Source organism: Zootermopsis nevadensis, unplaced genomic scaffold (genome assembly GCF_977971745.1).
Source record: "Zootermopsis nevadensis isolate Lab colony 2312 unplaced genomic scaffold, Znev_1.0 Znev_ptg000009l, whole genome shotgun sequence".
In the NCBI taxonomy this organism is placed as follows: Eukaryota; Metazoa; Arthropoda; class Insecta; order Blattodea; family Termopsidae; genus Zootermopsis; species Zootermopsis nevadensis.
Window position 1 is genome coordinate 1,070,406 of NW_028259141.1, and position 21,347 is coordinate 1,091,752.

General features: G+C 44.6%; 2 protein-coding genes across 5 annotated transcripts in view; one reads left to right on the forward strand and one right to left on the reverse strand.

The window, feature by feature from the left end:
- The window catches only part of alpha-Man-IIb (alpha-Mannosidase class II b), a 105,225-nt gene that overhangs the window by 62,029 nt on the left and 21,849 nt on the right, over positions 1–21,347 (forward strand). For all 4 annotated transcript variants that reach the window (XM_087345383.1, XM_087345384.1, XM_022079300.2 and 1 more), the window contains one exon: positions 9,051–9,143. In XM_087345383.1, the coding sequence (XP_087201509.1) occupies positions 9,051–9,143 (93 nt within the window). The remainder of the gene's footprint in view (positions 1–9,050; positions 9,144–21,347) is intronic.
- Positions 3,327–21,347, reverse strand: part of LOC110837338 (4-vinylanisole receptor) — a 54,979-nt gene continuing 36,958 nt past the window's right edge. Inside the window, exon 5 of the mRNA XM_087345405.1 lies at positions 3,327–3,462. Coding sequence (XP_087201531.1) covers positions 3,394–3,462 — 69 coding nt within the window. The 3' untranslated portion in view covers positions 3,327–3,393. The remainder of the gene's footprint in view (positions 3,463–21,347) is intronic.

The window sequence follows — 21,347 nt, forward strand, 5'->3', positions numbered from 1 at the left end:
CAAGGCGGGAGGAGGGAGGATGGGGATAGTTGCTTTTATGTCCTCTGAACTCCAATTAATTTCCTTTTCGGTTTTCACGAAAAGCTTTCGAGGCACAAAGACGAGTTAGTTAATTTTAATGGATGAAAGTAAATATTTTACTTTGAGAGACGACGAAATTGAGAACGTAAAAGAAACGAGGTATCGTTTTCAGGCGTCAGCAGCGCGATCTGTCAGCGGCGGAACGAGTTTATTTATCCCCGAGACAGTCGTTTGTTACCAGTTCTTCTTAGGTGAGGTTAGGTTAGGTTTATGTTCATGAAAATGGCTGTAATGCCCTAGTGAGGGGCTGGACAGTAAAGGAATGCGCGGACAAGAAGAATATCTGAAACTGGAACCAGCGGATGACGAAATGCCTGAACGATTTGTGATTGGTTACTCAGACAGCGACGGAGAATCGAGCGGGGCAGGTCCTCTGGATGGCTGAAACGAAGACAACTGGCCCACAGTGCGAGGTGCAAGGTTGTGCCCCCCCCCCCCCCGATTTGCAGAGATTAGAGGCTTTCGCTCTCGCATTGCCACCGGAGACAGAGCCCCCGGTCCTTGTTCACGACAGACGTAATAAAGGAACTACGTCCTGTTTGCGCAACAAACGACCTTGAAATTAATCCGTATCGCTCGCAGAACAGCTAATTATATTTAATTCCTGATCAGTATTATTTTATTTCCACCACTTGTTTCGATGCAAGCGAACCATCATCAGGTGGGTAATCAGTACGTCTGTCACAAAGTCAAGAACTGTTATTGCACAGATTAATGTTTAGCGATATAGATCTGTCGCTGCATTTTCATCAAATTTGATGTCATACCGGCGATGAATAAGTCGCTGTTGGACTTGCAGGTGGATACAGTCGTTTCGGAGGAACACGCTGTCTCCAAACACTCAACGTTTGAAACTGTGGCATTACAGCCCGGAAGACAGACACTGGCATGTCCAGATCGTCGTCAAGGCTTCGTGACGTCGTTTTCAGTTGATTGAGACAGTGAAGTTAGAAGAAACGGCATTACTGAGCAGCGAGCATTCATAGTCCCTACATACTGATTTAGGGTCGCGGAGCAATGACTTTAGATAAGCCACGACGCCCCCTCCCAAACTCTTGTCTTCTGGCTGTTTGTAATGACGTCGCTGCAGTGGCGACTGCTGCCATTTTTAGGTTAGGTTAGGTTGAATCGGGTTTGGTTAGGTTGGGTTTGGTTAGGATGGGTTGAGTTAGGTTAGGTTGGGTCAGTTTAGGTTGGGTTGGGTTTGGTTAGGATTGGTTAGGTTAGGTTGAGTCGGGTTAGGTTGGGTTTGGTTAGGATTGGTTAGGTTAGGTTCGGTTGAGTCGGGTTAGGATTGGTTTAGTTAGGTTAGGTTGGGTCAGTTTAGGTTGGGTTGGGTTTGGTTAGGATTGGTTGGGTTAGGTTAGGTTGAGTCGGGTTAGGTTGGGTTTGGTTAGGATTGGTTAGGTTAGGTTCGGTTGAGTCGGGTTAGGTTAGGTTGGGATAGGTTAGGTTGGGTTTGGTTAGGATTGGTTGAGTTAGGTTGAGTCGAGTTAGGTTGGGTTTGGTTAGGATTGGTTGAGTTAGGTTAAGTCGGGTTAGGTTGGGTTTGGTTAGGATTGGTTTAGTTAGGTTAGGTTGGGTCAGTTTAGGTTGGGATAGGTTAGGTTGGGTTTGGTTAGGATTGGTTGAGTTCGGTTTAGTCGGGTTGGGATAGGTTGGGTTAGGTTAGGTTGAGTCGGGTTAGGTTGGGTTTGGTTAGGATTGGTTAGGTTAGGTTCGGTTGGGTCGGGTTAGGTTAGGTTGGGATAGGTTAGGTTGGGTTTGGTTAGGATTGGTTGAGTTAGGTTGAGTCGGGTTAGGTTGGGTTTGGTTAGGATTGGTTGAGTTAGGTTAAGTCGGGTTAGGTTGGGTTTGGTTAGGATTGGTTTAGTTAGGTTAGGTTGGGTCAGTTTAGGTTGGGATAGGTTAGGTTGGGTTTGGTTAGGATTGGTTGAGTTCGGTTTAGTCGGGTTGGGATAGGTTAGGTTAGGTTGGGTTAGGTTAGGTTGGGTTTGGTTAGGATTGGTTGAGTCGGGTTAGGTTAGGTTAGGTTGGATTGGAATTTTCTTGGAGACGCCGAAGAATCGTCGGAGGTTTTCGAGGGAGACAACTGATCTTCCCGAATGTAAACAAAAGCTCAACGACCATAGGCCCACAGATGTCAGCAGAAAGCGGTCTTTTTCGGTGGTGCCTAGAAAATTTGGAAAGAAGAATATGTAAATGCTAAGCATCACGTCGCAGTGGCTCGCCATTTCCGTGAAATCCGGAGATGTCTTATTTTATCTCCCGTCTCTGCTTCAACACACAAATGTTTCATCACGTATCAAATGTGACGACGCGTTAGAAAAACCTCTCTAGACATCGCATTGATCCCTCTACGGCTTCGAACTCTTTTACATGGGGATTCGCCTCCAACTTCCAGCAATTCGCCGCAAGGAATATTCATCTGTGTTATTTTCAGCGTAGACGTGGCTCCTAAAAGAACAAATGACTGTAGCAGTTTGAGTGCAATGATGTCGTGGTCATGAATATGGTTCGAGTGTTTGTCAGGAGCATGCATGTGTTCCTCGCTCGAGTAGGTCTACAACCGTTCTGACTGATTCGATTAAACGTAAGAGCCGAGAAATTCATCCTCAGCGGATTATCTTTTCCTGTGCGGCCTCCGACGTCACAGTCCTGTCCAGTGCCCTCGTGCACTGCGATCCATTGCTCTGTGGTTGGTGTGGGTCACAGTGGCAGTGTGTGTCAGCTGGCAGGACGACGCGACCCGTATAAATTTACGGGTTTTCAGAAAATGTAGTTTCTTTTAGTGTCCAGTGCGTTTACTGGGAGGACTTTTTCCAGTTTTCCGGTCGATAGCTGCCTTCTGCATTTCGAACCACGAGTCTGACAGACATTTCCCCTCAGTGCGTCCACTGATAAGGTTAAAGTGCAGGGCAGGGGCTGAATAACTCACCGCGAGGCATTAATAGTAGTTTCTGTTAACATTTTTCTGACGTCAATGCGGCTTTGTCCAACTTCAAGTTACGTTTTGGTTAATTTTGTGGATGGAAAGGCGGAAAATGTTTTCTGAACTGCACGTGAAATTTGGCTCAGCTAAAAGAAATTTCCTCGTAGATTTCAAGCGTAATAGGAATGATGTTACTTTGCGCTTTGGTTGGTTGATGAAGAGAGAGATGTTCACTGAAACGTCTGCGAGTTTTAATCATTTGACAAGGCTCGTAGTCTTGGAGGATTTAATTTGTTTTATTATTGTAAAAATTTGTCGATTTTCTTCTCGGATAGAAGCACGTGAGAGCAAACGTGTTTATACATAATCGATAAACGGTGTTAAGGTCGATATTTCGGCGAGCTTCGGGATCTGAACGATGAACTCCTTGTTTCAGCCACGAACTGAACCTGAAATAGAAAATTTATTACTAAAAGAAATAGCGAGAAAAGTGATTCTGGTCGTGGGCGTCCTGAAGAAGGAGCAAGCAGTTTGTTCTCTTGGAGGTACGAGCCACACCTTGGCCCGTAAGATATCTCGGCGACAGTGAAACAATTAGTCCGCGGTTTAATTAAACGCACGACGAGCAAGCCAGATTGACTGAGCGTGGAATTGGGGCGTCGTGGTGGATTGGCTCCACCGTAACGAGCCCGTGGCATCGCGGCGTCTCGTATCGACGAAACGAGCCACTGGCTACTTCGACCGCGCCCAGCATCACCATCCATCTCGTGGCCGAGGCGTCGGTATCGACCGACGGCTGCAGGCCTGCCAACCTCCCGGAGTACGAATGGCGGCCGAGTGTGCTGGTAACTGGCGAGGATTCCGTTCTGACCCCCCTTTGATCGTAAGTCGCAGTTGCACGAACGCCGGAAGAATCATTACGAGGCTTCGCGTGAGTTCAGTCATATCTTCCGGGACGAGAAGCCCGATTTTGAGTTCAGTCTACGTGAAGGCTTCTATAGAATTATGTGAGTCTGTAGATTCACACGAACCCGATTTAGAGTGGATTAAAACGGAAGGTTTGGGTTCTAAAACGTAAAATCTTTCGTCTCTGCCCTTAAAAGCGTGCGTGTTTTGTTTTGGTACTTAATGTGTGTAATGTGAAACAGATGGCGGTCTCGAGAAAATTGAATTATTTATAAGTATTTATGCGGCAAATCTATATAATAAATAGAAGGTCTGAAAGAATTCGGATTTGACAGTGTAGCAGTTTTTACGGAGCGCGTAATAGTCTTTTATTATTTTCGGTTTGCTGTGTTGGCTCCCTGAGCTCGGTTGCTAATTGTGTAATACTGAAGCAGTTGGTATCCGTGTTCCGCTGTTATCCTCGCCGCAAATGACAGGGGCATGACGTGTGTGTGTGTGTGTGTGTGTTCTTTTCAGTTCGTCGGATGTTCACTGAACTCCACGTAGTCCGTGTGTCGTATGTTAACGATCTTTTGCAGTCACGTGATTTGACTTCAGAAAACTTTATGCTTCAAGCGATTTTATATCGATTCTCAGCTTTTACGGCGCGTAGCTCCCCGTTACCCCAGATAACGTCTGTTTGAGCAATAATAACAGAGAGGTTTGAGCATGTGAAATTCATTTTACTTCGTTTGTGAGTTAACTTAATCCGAATTACTTTTAAGTCGGTTTGAGCATGTGAAATTCATTTTACTTCGTTTGTGAGTTAACTTAATCCGAATTACTTTTAAGTCGGTTTGAGCATGTGAAATTCATTTTACTTCGTTTGTAAGTTTGCTTAATCCAGATTACTTTTAAGTCGATTTGAGTAAGTGAAATTCATTTTACTTAGTTTGTGAGTTCACTTAATCCAGATTACTTTTAAGTCGGTTTGAGTAGGTGAAACTCATTATACTTCATTTGTAAGTTTGCTTAATCCAGATTACTTTTAAGTCGATTTGAGTAAGTGAAATTCATTTTACTTAGTTTGTGAGTTCACTTAATCCAGATTACTTTTAAGTCGGTTTGAGTAGGTGAAACTCATTATACTTCATTTGTAAGTTTGCTTAATCCAGATTACTTTTAAGTCGATTTGAGTAAGTGAAATTCATTTTACTTAGTTTGTGAGTTCACTTAATCCAGATTACTTTTAAGTCGGTTTGAGTAGGTGAAACTCATTATACTTCATTTGTAAGTTTGCTTAATCCAGATTACTTTTAAGTCGATTTGAGTAAGTGAAAATAATTTTACTTCGTTTGTAAGTTCACTTAATCCGGATTACTTTTAAGTCGGTTTGAGTAGGTGAAACTCATTATACTTCGTTTGTAAGTTCACTTTAGCTGGATTACTTTTAAGTCGGTCCACTATGTACCTTCGTTATGTGACACCATCGCGTCTTCTTTGCAACAGTTCGTGTGTATTGATCTGGTCCTAGGTCATTGTGCTCGAAATTTATAATCGCGATGCCTGCAAATCTCTGAGGAAAGCCCCACCCCTTATTCAGGGGCAGCGATTCGTTACTTCCAAGGGTTCGTTTGACGCTCGTGTTTAGAATCAAAGCCCGAAATAAAGGGTACAGACCTTTAGAATTCTTAATGAATAGGACGCACGGACGGGGCCGCGCCATTTGCGTGCAGCTGATAAGACAGGCCGACACCCTTTCTCTGTTCTCTCTGCCATTCGCAGCTGTGCTGCCATCTGTTGTCTTTGTGAACGAATTAGTGCCGCTGAATCATTTTGTTGCGTCTGACAACCTAACCTCAGTCCCTGTGACCAGCGACGGAAAAACAACTCATTCTTTGTTATCCTGTTGATGAATACGAGTTTCAGGCGGTGGTATATTTCAGTTTGACTTATTTCTGCCACTAAAATAATCTTTACCGCGTGTCACTATCCGATATTCTGGCACTGACGCCTTTATAAACTAAACTCGAACCTAAAATTGTCTTTGCCACGTGGTTCCTTCCATTTCGTAAGTGACCTCCTTTCATTCACAACCACTCGCGCCAGATTCGCGTGCTTTCCACCTCGCTCTGACCTCTGCGTGACGTTCTGTTTTCCAGCATCGCCTGTTTCTTGTCTCACACGCCAGAAGACACCGGCCCTTATCTTACGCCCTACTTCCCAATGATTTATCGAATCGTTCTTTGTTTGCCTACAGCAACCCCAGGGCCCACAGATTTCCACCCGTTTTCATTATCTCTCAGTTGAGCGACGCGCAGATTCGCCTCGACGTCGTCTGATGGGTTCACCTCTTTCAGCCACTTCGCTTTGCCCTCCAGAGTGACTCCTGACTAACTCATGTTTCACTTTTATATCCTCCGTCTCTACTTTACGTTCTTGTCCTTTGGCGAATTAACATTTTGCACGTCTCATAAACGGTGTCACGGTGGTCAAGCGGTTAGAACGCTGGCCTTGTAATCCTGGGGTCTCGGGTTCGAATTTATAACTTGTGTTGGGCAAGGCCGTGGTCTAGGCAACACGGAGTTTTCCTCCGTGGCATCCCAACAATTACTCCATTCACACACAGAAGAAGGCAATGGCAAACCACTTCTGGATCATCTGCCAAGAACGTATATGAACAGGTCCCAGTCCGAGAAAAGGATGGAAGGATCCTGTTCGTATGGACCTGTCGTCAGACAGAACACTAAATAATAAACAAAACGTCTGATAACATTCAAGGAACACGGATTCTCTAATGTAATAGCGCGAATCAGACACACAGAGAAACATATTCAGAACAGCGCGCATTTAGAAGAACGCGGACGTCTTCGGTACAGCAAAGTTTTGATTGCGTGTTCCTCTGCTGCGTTGCGTTATCCAGTGTTACATTCCGGACTGAGAATATGAACGGACCGACTAGGACCATAACGAATCCGGGGTCGTAGCATCGTATAGCCTGGGAGAAGTTCATACCTGCCTCCATCATCAGGACGTTAAGTAAACTTATACCACGGCGCTAGAGCCCAGGAGACCCGCCATCTTCGGACTCATCTCCGTGAGAATCTCGTCACTCGTAGAGCAGTCGCTTAGAATTTATTTTGAGTCAACGTAACAGTGGGGGCAGAGCGCTCTACAGCCAAAGGAACGGACTCAGTAGGACGCGGTTTCTGTGTGACACGTGCCCGCGTTGTATATCTGAGGCTGAACCGCGTTGTGGGTGCTTCAAGGACAGCGCGAGGCTGACTTCAATACTTTCTCGTCGGTTCCCATCCTCACGTCTTATTGGGACCATTGTTTCTTGTTTTCGTGAAGATCTCCGAAAGTTTATTTGTTGTTTTTTGGAATCTGAATGAAGTTCCATCGTCCTGTTCATTCGAATTCTATCGTCCTTGGGGTAAACCACTTTTATTTTCTCAATACATTGTATTTGCTGTAAATAAACATGGAATATAACGAGGCACGACCGGCCGTGTGTTTCCAATTCAATTATCGTCGCGTCGAAGCCCTTAGTTTGAAGAATCAAGTTCAGTGACATCGACCGAAAGAATTTCAAACACAAAGCGATGGACTCAGTGCGTGTCCTTGAGATCGTCTTTTGTTAATCGATTTCCTTTCCCCCTCTGCTGTATCCTTCAAAACAACGAACTTCCCACTTACGTCAAATCCTTCCTTACTTCCTTCCACATCGCTCTCGTGTTACCATTAATCGTGATTAAACATTCCTGTGTTTCTTCAAACGCGCGTCTTAAAAATTGTAATCTCCCGGCGTCCTGAATAATTCTATGTTACACACCACGTGGTGAAATCTTTCTTGAAATCTTCAGACTTCCCCCGTCAGCAATGAGTACGTCGTACAACAATTCTAGCTGAACGTTTCATATACCTGCGTACGGCCAAACCCACCAAGGGATGGTTTGGTCGGCCGGTCGTTTGGTTCGCAGGCAGAAAGCGAGCGAGAAACACTTATCGATCATTCAACTAAATTCGATATCTCTAGCGGAAGCCGCCTCGCGCGATAACAGGATGCGCGCGCATCCCAGGTGATTCATCCCCCCCCCCTCAGCCTTCAAGCTTGGAGTCCACATTAATACGTATTTTAGTTTTTCTGACATATTGCTTGCTTTAGATCAGTGGTATTCAACCTGGGGTACGCGAAGACATCTTAGGGGGTACGTGAAATTTTAAAAAAATATATTATTTTATGATAAACACTGAATAATCAGTAATGTAATTTATTTAATTTATTTTAGATGTAGATTATATACTATGTATAACTTGAATTATACACCAACAACTTTGGGGGTACAAAGTTGAAGATAAATTATATCTGGGGGTACGCGAACAAAAAAGGTTGAATACCGCTGGTGTAAAAGACCTTACGTGAGCGTATTTAGTCACTTGATCATCGGAAGAGATTGGCCACCGTAGGAGTTAGATTGTCAGTCTGTTATCTAATACCTTCGTCCATATTTTTTAACACGCCTAAAACTAGCGACTTATAGACGCCATGTTTTTCCTGCTAGTACATAGCCACCGTTCTATTCATATTTCCAGTTCCCATATTCTTATCTGCACTATGTTATGTATGAGGTTGCAACTTTGTGTTCTTTTAATTATAGTCTGTGTAATTTTCGTGTTTTTTTCTCTGCTAAATTCGCAGTGTTCATGCACTGGGCAGTGAATAGTTACTAAGTTAGGTTATGTTAGGTCACGTTAGGCTAGGTTATGTTAGGTCAGATTAGGTTAGGTTGTTAGGTCAGGTTAGGTTATGTTAGGTCAGGTTAGGTTAGTTAAGTTAGGTCAGGTTAGGTTATGTTAGGTTGGTTAGTTAGGTTATGTTAGGTCAGGTTAGGCTAGGTTATGTTAGGTCAGATTAGGTTAGGTTATGTTAGGTCAGGTTAGGTTATGTTAGGTCAGGTTAGGTTATGTTAGGTCAGGTTAGGTTAGTTAAGTTAGGTTATGTTAGGTCAGGTTATGTTAGGTTGGTTAGTTAGGTTATGTTAGGTCAGGTTAGGTTAGGTCAGGTTATGTTAGGTCAGGTTAGGTTAGACCCGATAAGTAACTGGCATCTTGTGTTCGCCGTCCTTCTTAATGGCACTGTTTGTTCCAGCCCTACTGGATGAAAAGTCGGGAATACTGGGACACCAGATTCGAGGATCGGTACAAACTGCGCAAGTCCAAGTGGGCGAAGCTCCCGCTCAAGGTAAGTAAGCACTGACCTCTGTCGGCCGCCGGAGAAGACACAGATTTAATAAGCGATTGGGGGAGGGGGGTGGAGGGAGCATTGCTGTGACAGACAAGCCTAGATGATGGTAAGGATGGATTAAACTCGTCTGGCTCGAGGACGCGGATCACTGGCGGGCTCTTCCGACCTCAGTAATGAAACGTTCCGATACCATAAAAGGCGTCCGATCCCTTCACTAGCTGAGCGATTACGACTTTCCCACGAAGGGCTCTGCTCCGTGGATTTACACTTGATTTTAAGCGCCTGATTTTATTAATCACCCTGTTTTCTTGTTTTTAATTTGGCCTTCGTCTGTTTAACTGTGCTTTCGGGGAACACGTAGTGAATCCAGCGCCGATAAACAAAGCACAACTGCGCGCGACATGTCCTTAATTAACTGCCCGCAAACAATGGCTGTGCGCTGAGGCATGCTGGTCCCGGACATGACGGCGGTATGCGAACGAACGTAAATAAAGATGGCTCTCCCCGCCGTGATGTTCCATCGTATAGTCTGGTAGATTCTGCCCGACGTTTCGGAGCAACTTTACTGTAACCCAGAACAGTGAGAACCTCACAATTCACATGTTCTGAATTATGTTACATTTTTGCACTTCCCCCCCCCCCCGTGGCCTGATCAACATCTCGGTCACTCGTGTGGCGCCGCGCAGCGGGACAACACAACAACTCGGGTACAGCCACATTAATAAATAGTTAAGCGCGTAAGTTCCTACTCAAACAGGAACCAGTTATCGTTCTGTTCGAGTTTTTGAACCGTCTGTTCTGTAGAGATTGGACGTTTCGGAATGCCTGTGGCTTCAGAAATTACAGCCCAAGTTAGATTTGCTCTGGAATCTTGTTTGGTTTTTTTTTTTTTTTTTGTTTGTTTGTTTTTTTGTCATCGAAGTACCGTCGATTTCTCTTTCTAAGAACTCCATTTATGCGATTTAGAGAACCAGAATTATTCAATATTCTTTGGCAACACAGATTTAACACAGAATAATACAAAAAAAAACTATAAGTGTCTCTGTTGTTGGAACAAAATGTGAATTCTGTTAGACTCGTCTAGCGAAGTCATGTAGCGTAATCTACATGTCACGTTACAAATTCCTGACTCATATTCTATTTGTAAACAGAAATTAAATTGAAATCAGAAAAGAAAAACGTTGTTATGCTTCGTGATGGAAGTGTCCAGCGAAGCTCGCGTTCGCTTTTTCCCTCGTGTCTCTTCCAACATGTCCCTAAACTGATTCCGGCACGTTAAGTAAGTACGAGACGCCAGGAAGTTGTCAACAATGAACACTCGTTACACTTTTTAAAAAGAGACAACCTCGCACTTACGATTGTTAAAAAACAACTGACGGTCTGGCGCGAGCAGTTAACATCACGTGACCTACGTGGGCTCCTTTATTATCTTAATCCAATCGAAATGTGTTGAATTACAGCTACCAGTTTATATTTGTTATACATTGCGTCGTGCCACGGTGGTCTAGCGGTTAGAACGCTGGCCTTGTAATCCTGGGGTCTCGGGTTCGATTCCCGGCGGTGCCCGAATTTATAACTTGTGTTGGGCAAGGCCGTGGTCTAGGCAACACGGAGTTTTCCTCCGTGGCATCCCAACAATTACTCCATTCACACACAGAAGAAGGCAATGGCAAACCACTTCTGGATCATCTGCCAAGAACGTATATGAACAGGTCCCAGTCCGAGAAAAGGATGGAAGGATCCTGTTCATATCGACCTGTCGTCAGACAGAACACTAAATAAATAAAAAAAAATCCATTGCGTGGCTTTTCGATCACCCTGTAGTTCTTAGTCCATATGACCCGCCTGCAATAAACGGTAACAAAAGAACAGAGCTTTTGTCCTCAGATAATAAAGCATTTCTTCCAAGATGGCTGTCTTCTGGGTTGTTGCGCCGTGTAGTCTGGTAGATGTTTACCAACGTTTCGGATGTCCTTTCTGCCTCCATCATCAGGACGATGACGCAACAACCCAGAAGACAGCCATCTTCGGACTTTACTTCCGTCATGTTGGCTAATGTTGATTCCCACGCGCAAGAATTGAGTTTCGAAACTTCGAGAAGGCGTCATTTGGGAGACTTCGTTTGACTTCAGTTGTGGAGCAAACCTTTGATTTTTATGAAGCTTTGGTCCGCTTGTCATAAAAAATCAAGGGTTTGCGTCGCTAAACATTCTGAGGGGAAAGTGTTTTGATATAATTAGTCGTCTTCGGCACTGCAGCTCGTGATATTGAATTAATAAATTCAGCCTCCACCAAAGCTTCGGTAACAAATAATCCCCGTGCAGACACAGATACTTATCATCGGCGTAGTCACCACACCAGCGCCGCCCCAGGATTACGTCGCTGGAACGTACCTGGGTGGAAACTCTTGCTCATGCGTAATCCCTGACGCCGTAATTACCTGATATAACCCCCCCCCACCGGGGGTCCTTTCCTCTTGCGCGGCGCTTATATAAAAGGAAATCCACAAAGGGACATTTATAGACGTTTTCTTAACTTGTGTCCGGTAGATTTCATCCTGTTTCGTATTCGGGAAGTCCCAGGTTTAAATCACGGCCCGCAGACCGAGATTTTTCGTAGTTTTCCTCAGTCCCTAATTAAGTAGGCCACGATCGCTTCCTTCAACAGCCTTTTTGATTTATTATTGCGCGCTATATAGTCTGAGATACTGGAACAGCGTCGTTAAATGAAGTACACAGGAATTAGTCTAACGTACATTACAGAAGAAATCTACAGATTTCAAGAAACCTAATTTTGTTTTAAAATAAAAATGGAGTCGCAGTTGAAAAATGTAGTTCGCGGCCGTCCTTGGGACACCGCGCAATAACATGGCAGTTATGGACTGTTCTTCAGCGCAGAAGAAGATGAAACACGGAATTAAAACAAAAGAACAGCGATGCGCAGTAAGGCAAGACCGAGTTAAACGCGCAGGCGCAAGATCAAGTGTCCTTCCGCGCTGAGCACATCTAGTCCGGAAATTGTCGTGAGCTAAGGCCTTCGGGATCTGGCACGAGAATACTTTGTGAGGTTCAGCTGTTCTTCAAACGCCCTTGAAAAGTTTTCTGTTACGCGTCCGTTTTATAATTTGGAATAACCGTTGGTGGCAACAATTGTGATACTTTTCCAGCGCCTTGTTTTAATTTTCGTTCTCTGTTGATGTGCGTTTGCGCCCAAGCAAATTAATGTAACTGTTGCCCATTGTTGAGTCTCGCCGTAACTAGCCATGAGTGATGAATGCAGGCGACACGAGATTTTATATCAAGTAAATTACTACATTTCTGGTTCGACAGGAATAACCCAAATATAATTCTTCTTTAAAAGTAAGGCTTAACATTCATTTTTGTTGCCTAACCTAGAATTTCAGCTGTGATCCTGGCGAAATATCTCTCCCTCCCCCCCCCACACACTCCCCTCCGCCATTTTTTTCAATAAGCCGTGGTAATACAGACTCCCCTCACCCCCCAGTACGATGACACCACAGCGCATGAGCGTTGTACGTCGCGTCCTGACAACCGGTGTGCATAGTTCAGCCTGGCACTTGAAAGCTGCACTCACTTAGCTGCTGCTGACTTGGGACCCGCGTCACGACGGAACACGCCACCTCCATATGCGTGGTATAAGAACTTTTGACACGTACTCTGGTCATTGTATCTGCAGATATTTTGTACACGAATTAGGCACACGTTGTGATTTAAAATGTGGATTGTCGACAGACAGATTTAAGATGGCGACACTGCTGTCTTCTCAGCGCATGCGTGGCGCCACGAGCAGAACGACACAGGCTACCGACCTGACCTTACGCAGGGCGAAGTATTTACGGGAAAGGCAGTTTCATGACAGCGATTTGTATTAGATTCCCCTTTTATTTTCAAGCAAATGGTCTTAGGAAGTTCTCTAATGAATTTCCGCATATTTGTCCCACCTAGTTCAGTTTAGCACCCGTGATTTTCTTGAGTAGTTACGGAGTTATTTTCTAGGCGTAACGCAAAACTTCCTTTAAAGTAGACACTTACACGGGAACTGCGAACTCTTTCTGTTCTGAAACCTTCTGCGCTGACTGTATTGATTTCGGTTCGGTCTGTGTCACGCCTGCGCATGTCAGTTCACGGACACGTGGTCGTAATTCAAAAGTGTGGATCCACGTGACGTTTTGTGAGCGGTGTTTCACGAGGAGGAAGATGTCAATTGTTATTGGCACTGTTGAGTGTCCGTAAAGGAATGTAATCGAGATAATTTTGACGTCGGTTTAATTATTCCTTCCTTCAGAGACTAAAGCGTGTGTCAACCAGTTAAAAACAAAAACCTAATTGAGCGCGGAGTTCTGCGCAGGCGCGGAGTCCTGCGCATGCGCAGGACATCGTCCCTTGCGAGTTTACGTAACTTCTGCGTACGAAAAGCGTTCTTGGAAATTATAGTCTGCCGCGTAATGCATGACTGCGGGCGTGTTGGAGGACCTGAGGACAATGAGGAATATGTTTATTGAGAATAGCAGGTTTGTGGGTCAAGGTTTGAGCGAGAGACGAAATGACCCATGTCAAAATATATTGGTGTGACGCCGATAATCGTCGCTGCGCTCCACCCCGACGGTTCTATATTATTCAGGTTATAATTATGTAATTGCATTTACATCCGTAATTCAAAGCGACGTCACGTGAAAATGACGTCGCTCCGATACGGTGGCGAATCTGCGAAACTTTTTCAATTCATGTTTTGCTGGAGATGATATCCCCGGCAGCCTCCTCTGCTAGAGTTTTAGATCACCCTGTATCACATCGGGAATTATTTTTTTCACAATAAATGGAAACAAGTGATTTGAATATGTTGCGTGGACATTCTTGTGAGCTGTCGACGAAACATTGTTTTTGACGACGCTGTATCAGATGCGTATGATTATGGCACAAGATAATTTACGAATTTTTGTTTATTAATTTTTATTTAGTGTTCTGTCTGACGACAGGTCGATATGAACAGGATCCTTCCATCCTTTTCTCTTCTCGGACTGGGACCTGTTCATATACGTTCTTGGCAGATGATCCAGAAGTGGTTTGCCATTGCCTTCTTCTGTGTGTGAATGGAGTAATTGTTGGGATGCCACGGAGGAAAACTCCGTGTTGCCTAGACCACGGCTTTGCCCAACACAAGTTATAAATTCGGGCACCCGAGACCCCAGGATTACAAGGCCAGCGTTCTAACCGCTAGACCACCGTGGCGCCACGGACAGACAATACACAAATATGAAGCATGTAGTTGTGAATCCATTACAAAAACATTTCTCGGTAGTTAAGAGTAAACAGGTTATCGAGATGGAAATACCGTCTCGTATCGTCTGGTGAGGACAGCGAAGTTTCTCTGCCCACGTGTGTTCAAAACGAAGAAGGGACTTCTTGAAATGAGGACCGGCTATGTTTATTCAGCGCGCGGCTGCCGTGTGGCATTCCAGGAAAGATCACCACGCCTCTTTGAACTCGGCATATTTGCCTGACAGTCGTCGACTCCGGGTGTTTGCCTTGTCCACGCTCTCCTCTGCGTCATTAGCGGGTTCGGTCTAGCACGGACGGAAGAGTTTGCTCAGGCATCGACGCACTGCGCATGTCTGAAGATGAAGGCGGTGTGTGCCCGGGACACAGACATCGACATCTTCACCGCCCTGAGAAATTCATATCTCGTAAGCGCGTGGTTTCGGCGAGGAACGCAAGACGACCTAATGACAGATTAGAGGACAATGGGGAACTTGTACGTGGTTCTCCTCAGTGCCTCCAGGCAAATACCGGGACAATCTCTTAATCAACGTCGCGATAAATTCCTTCCACATCCTTTCTGATACGCGTTCATTAATCATCCTCTCATCCAATCTTTATAGTCCGAGCTACTGAAAAAGCATCGTTATTCGTCCCTGTGAGTTTGGCGTGTTGCCTAAGCGAAGCCCTGGCAAATTTTCAAAAATTGCCTGGCCACTGAAACAGATTTTGGCAAGAACGTCCACTGCACGTGAACCGAGAACCCAGGAAGACGAAAAGAACGCACTTCAGCTGCAAGGCCACACCCACGGGCGCCATCAGTGGACTGCATTCAGAAGCCGGCCGAGCTATCGGCTGTATAAACAATGCTGTCGTCATTTTCCTCAGACGCTGCACAGGAATGCCAGGCCAGTCCGACTTTCTAGGCCCTTCCTTATTGTGTCGTCACATTCGTAAATTATAACCACGGTGGTCTAGCGGTTAGAACGCTGGTCTTGTAATCCTGGGGTCTCGGGTTCGAATTTATAACTTGTATTGGGCAAGGCCGTGGTCTAGGCAACACGGAGTTTTCCTCCGTGGCATCCCAACAATTACTCCATTCACACACAGAAGAAGGCAATGGCAAACCACTTCTGGATCATCTGCCAAGAACGTATATGAACAGGTCCCAGTCCGAGAAAAGGATGGAAGGATCCTGTTCATATGGACCTGTCCTCAGACAGAACACTAAATAATAATAAGATGAGGTGGTCTAGCGGTTAGAACGCTGGCCTTGTAATCCTGGGGTCTCGGGTTTGAATTTATAACTTGTGTTGGGCAAGGCCGTGGTCTAGGCAACACAGAGTTTTCCTCCGTGACATCCCAACAATTACTCCATTCACACACAGAAGAAGGCAATGGCAAACCACTTCTGGATCATCTGCCAAGAACGTATATGAACAGGTCCCAGTCCGAGAAAAGGATGGAAGGATCCTGTTCATATGGACCTGTCCTCAGACAGAACACTAAATAATAATAAGATGAGGTGGTCTAGCGGTTAGAACGCTGGCCTTGTAATCCTGGGGTCTCGGGTTCGAATTTATAACTTGTGTTGGGCAAGGCCGTGGTCTAGGCAACACGGAGTTTTCCTCCGTGGCATCCCAACAATTACTCCATTCACACACAGAAGAAGGCAATGGCAAACCACTTCTGGATCATCTGCCAAGAACGTATATGAACAGGTCCCAGTCCGAGAAAAGGATGGAAGGATCCTGTTCATATGGACCTGTCCTCAGACAGAACACTAAATAATAATAAGATGAGGTGGTCTAGCGGTTAGAACGCTGGCCTTGTAATCCTGGGGTCTCGGGTTTGAATTTATAACTTGTGTTGGGCAAGGCCGTGGTCTAGGCAACACAGAGTTTTCCTCCGTGGCATCCCAACAATTACTCCATTCACACACAGAAGAAGGCAATGGCAAACCACTTCTGGATCATCTGCCAAGAACGTATATGAACAGGTCCCAGTCCGAGAAAAGGATCGAAGGATCCTGTTCATATGGACCTGTCGTCAGACAGAACACTAAATAATAAAATAAAACTACTTATTTGCTTTATATTTATGTATTGTCTGTCCACATGACGATGGTAATCTTGAAGCGAAACATGCAGCTACATAATACCAAACAGTGTGTGTTAAGTAGTGTTACCAACTTGACGATTTGTGTGATGGTTGTACTTAATTACCTAAATTGCCCTCTCGTTTCTAATTGCGTAACTTGTTTCTTGCTGTAATGTTGTTACGTAAATGTCAGACACGACATTTACGTAACAAATTTTCGAAAATGAGTTACGAACACACTTTCCTACGTTACGGTTTGAATTATTGGTTCGATAGCCATTCGAGAACTACTTCCGACTACGGGGTGGTCGGTGAGTAATGGATTGGAAAGGTAGCGGTCGTGGGATGACTGGAGGGACTGAGGTAAATCACGAACGCGACCTTCATTGAGGACTGCCAGCTCCGAGCCGAGATTTGAACACGGGACATCCGCTAAGCGAAGGTGTGCTGAGCACTCGGATGAGGGGCGTTAACCAACGTAGCATCTCTTTGTAGTTCATCCCGTGTCTGCTGCATCCCGAATGTTGATTCACGCTTTGCTACGCTGCGAGGACTGAGCCGTCTTCACTCGCCTGGACTTCGCGCTGCAAAGCCCTCGTCGTTGTATTCCGCCATTCTTCTGTCTTTTGTTAAAATTTTACGATTTTTGGTATTTCAGTTGGTTTTTTTTTAAATGTAAACTTGAAAATTGAAAGAGAGAGCCGACGTTGAAGTATCGGGTTGAAATCCTGCTTGGGATGAGTGAACGTTGTTGAAACTTCGTTCAATCGGTCACCAGAGACCACAGAAGTGTCCACGGAAACGTAAATCTCTTTGGACGTCTTTTGTTTTTTGTTTTTTTTTGGGGGGGGGGGTCTCATTATCCGGAAAAGTCGTAAATGTATTGGTTCGTTTCAAACCAGACATTTCGACGATTTGTGACCAACTTCGTTCAAGGGCCGTGGCTGATCTGCGGAATGCATACAAAATTTTAATTGGAAAGTTAGAAAGGAAGACAAAAGGATAATATTAAAAGGATATTAAGGTGTGGATGAATTAATCTGAAGCTTGGGCTCTTGCGAAAAGAGTAATTAACCGCGTTGGGCCATCAGAGGCGAAGAGTTTCTTCACCGGAAGAAGATCCATGGAGGAATCAGACAGACGTACGCCTTAGCGTGGGCTTTCGAGGAGGACTTAAATTACGTGAGGCTTTTATTAACAGAGAGGCCTTCGAGGGTTAGGACAAAATTAGATTTCTGGTCCACTGAAAGCATCGCGGCTCTCGGAGACCTCGTATCGGCGCTTTTAATGGAGGATTCTCACAGTCACCCCCCAATTGTGCAGAATTTAGATTTATATAGGAAAATGTAATTATCCAGAAGGGTGGACGCCGCGGGTGCGCAGGTCGACGCGTGTTACTGACGGAACGTGCCACGTCCGTTGCGTTCTATTTCGAGGGGCTGAGGTATTTGTTGAAATGCGTTTCGAGAGCTGGAGGACAGTCAGAAGAATGTCGTCAGGGCATGTACGCTGCTGGTGGTTGAGCGTGCCGTAGGGACAGCACGTAGTCAGCTGAACAGGTAGCGCTGATGAGATGTTTTCTTGGGGTGATTGGTTCGAATCTTTCCCGGGGCACCGACTCCTCCGATGATTTAGAGACTTTACTTGGTCTTGCGAGACAAATTTCAGGGGGCATTTGACCACCGCGTCTTACCCAAGTCCCTTTGAGTTTAGGGGGAAGGCGACATCTCTCGGCGGTAAGTGATCTAGATCTATTTATCAGGATTTCAGGTAACTAAGGAAAGATCACTCCCTGCTCTGCTGACTGACGTCGAGACCAAGTCTACTTCTTCCCACAGGGCAACGAAGTCCTTGAGGGACTTTCTTCCTGCAGGAAGATGGCGTCACTCCCAAAATATTCCGTCTTCATGTTTAATGTACACTCTGTACAACAAAAATCGAACGCCCGAGATGTTCACGAACTGATGTAAGCGTGCATTTGGTGGCACATTTCCAGTTATTTGTGAATTTCTTGTATTTGTCCACACGTGAATTTTCACTGGATATTCGGGTTTGCATTCCAGTGTCAAGACTATTTTAGTGATATCTGTTTTATTAAATAGTAAATTTTATCCTAAAATTGCACTGTACACACATTTTTCTTAACCAATAAAAAATTCTGTCGATTAGAAACATTGACAGTTTGTAAATATAATGTTCTTAGATCACGGACAAACTACGTCTCGTGTACAGGCCAGTTATGATACGTAGATTTTGAGTTTTGGCATGGGCGAGTCGAAGTGGTGTCTCGAGGATTAAATCGCGTGGCAGAAACTATGACCTTGACCTCTTATCAGCTTAACTCCACGGCGTGCGTTTCCTTGTATTTATAAATGTTTCAGAATTTGCAGAATGGGGCTCGTACCAAGAGGATGAATTGCAAATTCACGTGCTGAGACAGGATTCTCTTTGTGACATTGGTTTGATTCCGTGGTTAAGTGATCTCTGCCTTTTGACGCAGACTTTCCATGTCTGAAAGGAAGTGACAGGAGAAAACTGTGTGACATGGAGCTTCGTTATTGGCCGGAGCATGTAGCAGGCGTGGTCATAATCGTGAATGCGAACAAAATGGAATCTGAAGTGTAGAGACATTTTGCAAGTAGTAACCGTTGTTGGATGGTATGGTTACGTTATGTTTGGTTAGGTTATGTTGGGTTAAGTTAGGTTAGGTTTGGTTTTGTTAGGTTAGGTTGGGTTAAGTTAGGTTAGGTTTCGTTAGGTTGGGTTAAGTTAGGTTTGGTTAGGTTATGTTTGGTTTGGTTAGGTTGGGTTAAGTTAGGTTTGGTTTGGTTATGTTTGGTTAGGTTAGGTTGGGTTAAGTTAGGTTATGTTTGGTTAGGTTGGGTTAAGTTAGGTTTGGTTAGGTTATGTTTGGTTTGGTTAGGTTGGGTTAAGTTAGGTTTGGTTTGGTTATGTTTGGTTAGGTTAGGTTGGGTTAAGTTAGGTTTTGTTAGGTTAGGTTGGGTTAAGTTAGGTTTGGTTAGGTTATGTTTGGTTTGGTTACGTTGGGTTAAGTTAGGTTATGTTTGGTTAGGTTGGGTTAAGTTAGGTTTGGTTAGATTAAGTTTGGTTTGGTTAGGTTGGGTTAAGTTAGGTTTGGTTAGGTTATGTTTGGTTTGGTTAGGTTGGGTTAAGTTAGGTTAGGTTTCGTTAGGTTGGGTTAAGTTAGGTTTGGTTAGGTTATGTTTGGTTTGGTTAGGTTGGGTTAAGTTAGGTTTGGTTTGGTTATGTTTGGTTAGGTTAGGTTGGGTTAAGTTAGGTTTTGTTAGGTTAGGTTGGGTTAAGTTAGGTTTGGTTAGGTTATGTTTGGTTTGGTTAGGTTGGGTTAAGTTAGGTTATGTTTGGTTAGGTTGGGTTAAGTTAGGTTTGGTTAGATTAAGTTTGGTTTGGTTAGGTTGGGTTAAGTTAGGTTTGGTTTGGTTATGTTTGGTTAGGTTAGGTTGGGTTAAGTTATGTTAGGTTCGGTTAATTTAGGTTAGGTTAGGTTGGGTTAAGTTATGTTGGGTTAAGTTAAGTTTGGTTAGGTTGGGTTAAGTTAGGTTTGGTTAAGTTAGGTTAAGTAGCTCATCTGGCGTGGGTAGGGACCAATGGCAAACTACTTTTGACTAGCAAAGGGACTCTGTCAAGAATTACTACTGCTCCGCGGCTGGTGATGTCTGATTGGTTGCGTTCCTTTGACGTAGTCGTGAAGAGCTGAAGATTTTGCAATTCATCTCTTGTCACGTGCCATCATGCAATCTGAGGTTTCTATAGCAGTTTAGAAAGAGAAACAGTTGACAGGCTTGCAGTCAGAAAAAAATTATGTAAACAACAAGGAAGGGTATTGAAATCGCGCAGCTGTGACGAGGTGATTATTGATCAAGGCATGGTTTAGGTTCCTCCAGGATGCTGTCCTCTGTCCGTTTGTTCGAAGGACATGGAACTCTGGGGGACTCGCACAAAGATTCTAGCCCTTGTCAGAAATTCCAAAACCAACTCTTGTTTTTATCTTAGAACGCGAGAGTGAACATTCACACTTATCCAGGTTAATTGGTAAAATTACAGTACATTTAGACCTATATTTTAATCTAGAAGTTTCAGGTACCAGACGGGAAGACAGAGAATTTTTTAATAAAATTACAACACAATCGACAACTAATTTCTTCCTTTTTAGGGGTGTCGTCCCCCCCCCCACACACACACAGGCCTGTTCCCAAAATGTCTCCACAGATTAGAAGGTCTCTTTGAGTGCAACGTCAGCATATTTGTAGATCGCTGCCCCGCGTTAACTCGACAGAGCGTTGATGTGCGATTGAGTTACGTGACGAGCTTGAGCGACGCGTTGCTACCGGCCTTTATTTTTCTTTCCAAAAACTACTGAGTCTTGGATTTCGTAGTAATCGATTAATTTCTTCACTAACTCAGAGTCTGTTTCGTTCTCAAGAGGGGAAATGAAGTCCAATTGCCACGTAATTGTACTTAAATGTGTCCTGGTGTCTCGTTTTGAGGGTGAACACAGTTTGTCGTCTGTCGCGGCCCTGTAATTCCTAACCGAACACCGGACCAAACTAATCAATCACCTCGATTCGCTGTCACACGTGCACCAGGCAGAACTAATGCCGCTCACTGCAATGCCTGCGGCAGTTCCGAGCTACAGGGGCCTAAAGCCGGCTACACACGTACGAGGTGCGATCAGAAAGTTTCAAGACTGTGTCAATAGAGGACGAACCGGATGTAGTACGAGCTTCTGCCGCTAGGGGGTGCGGCCTACATTCATAATGAATCAGTGTGCCAGCCGGCATCATCG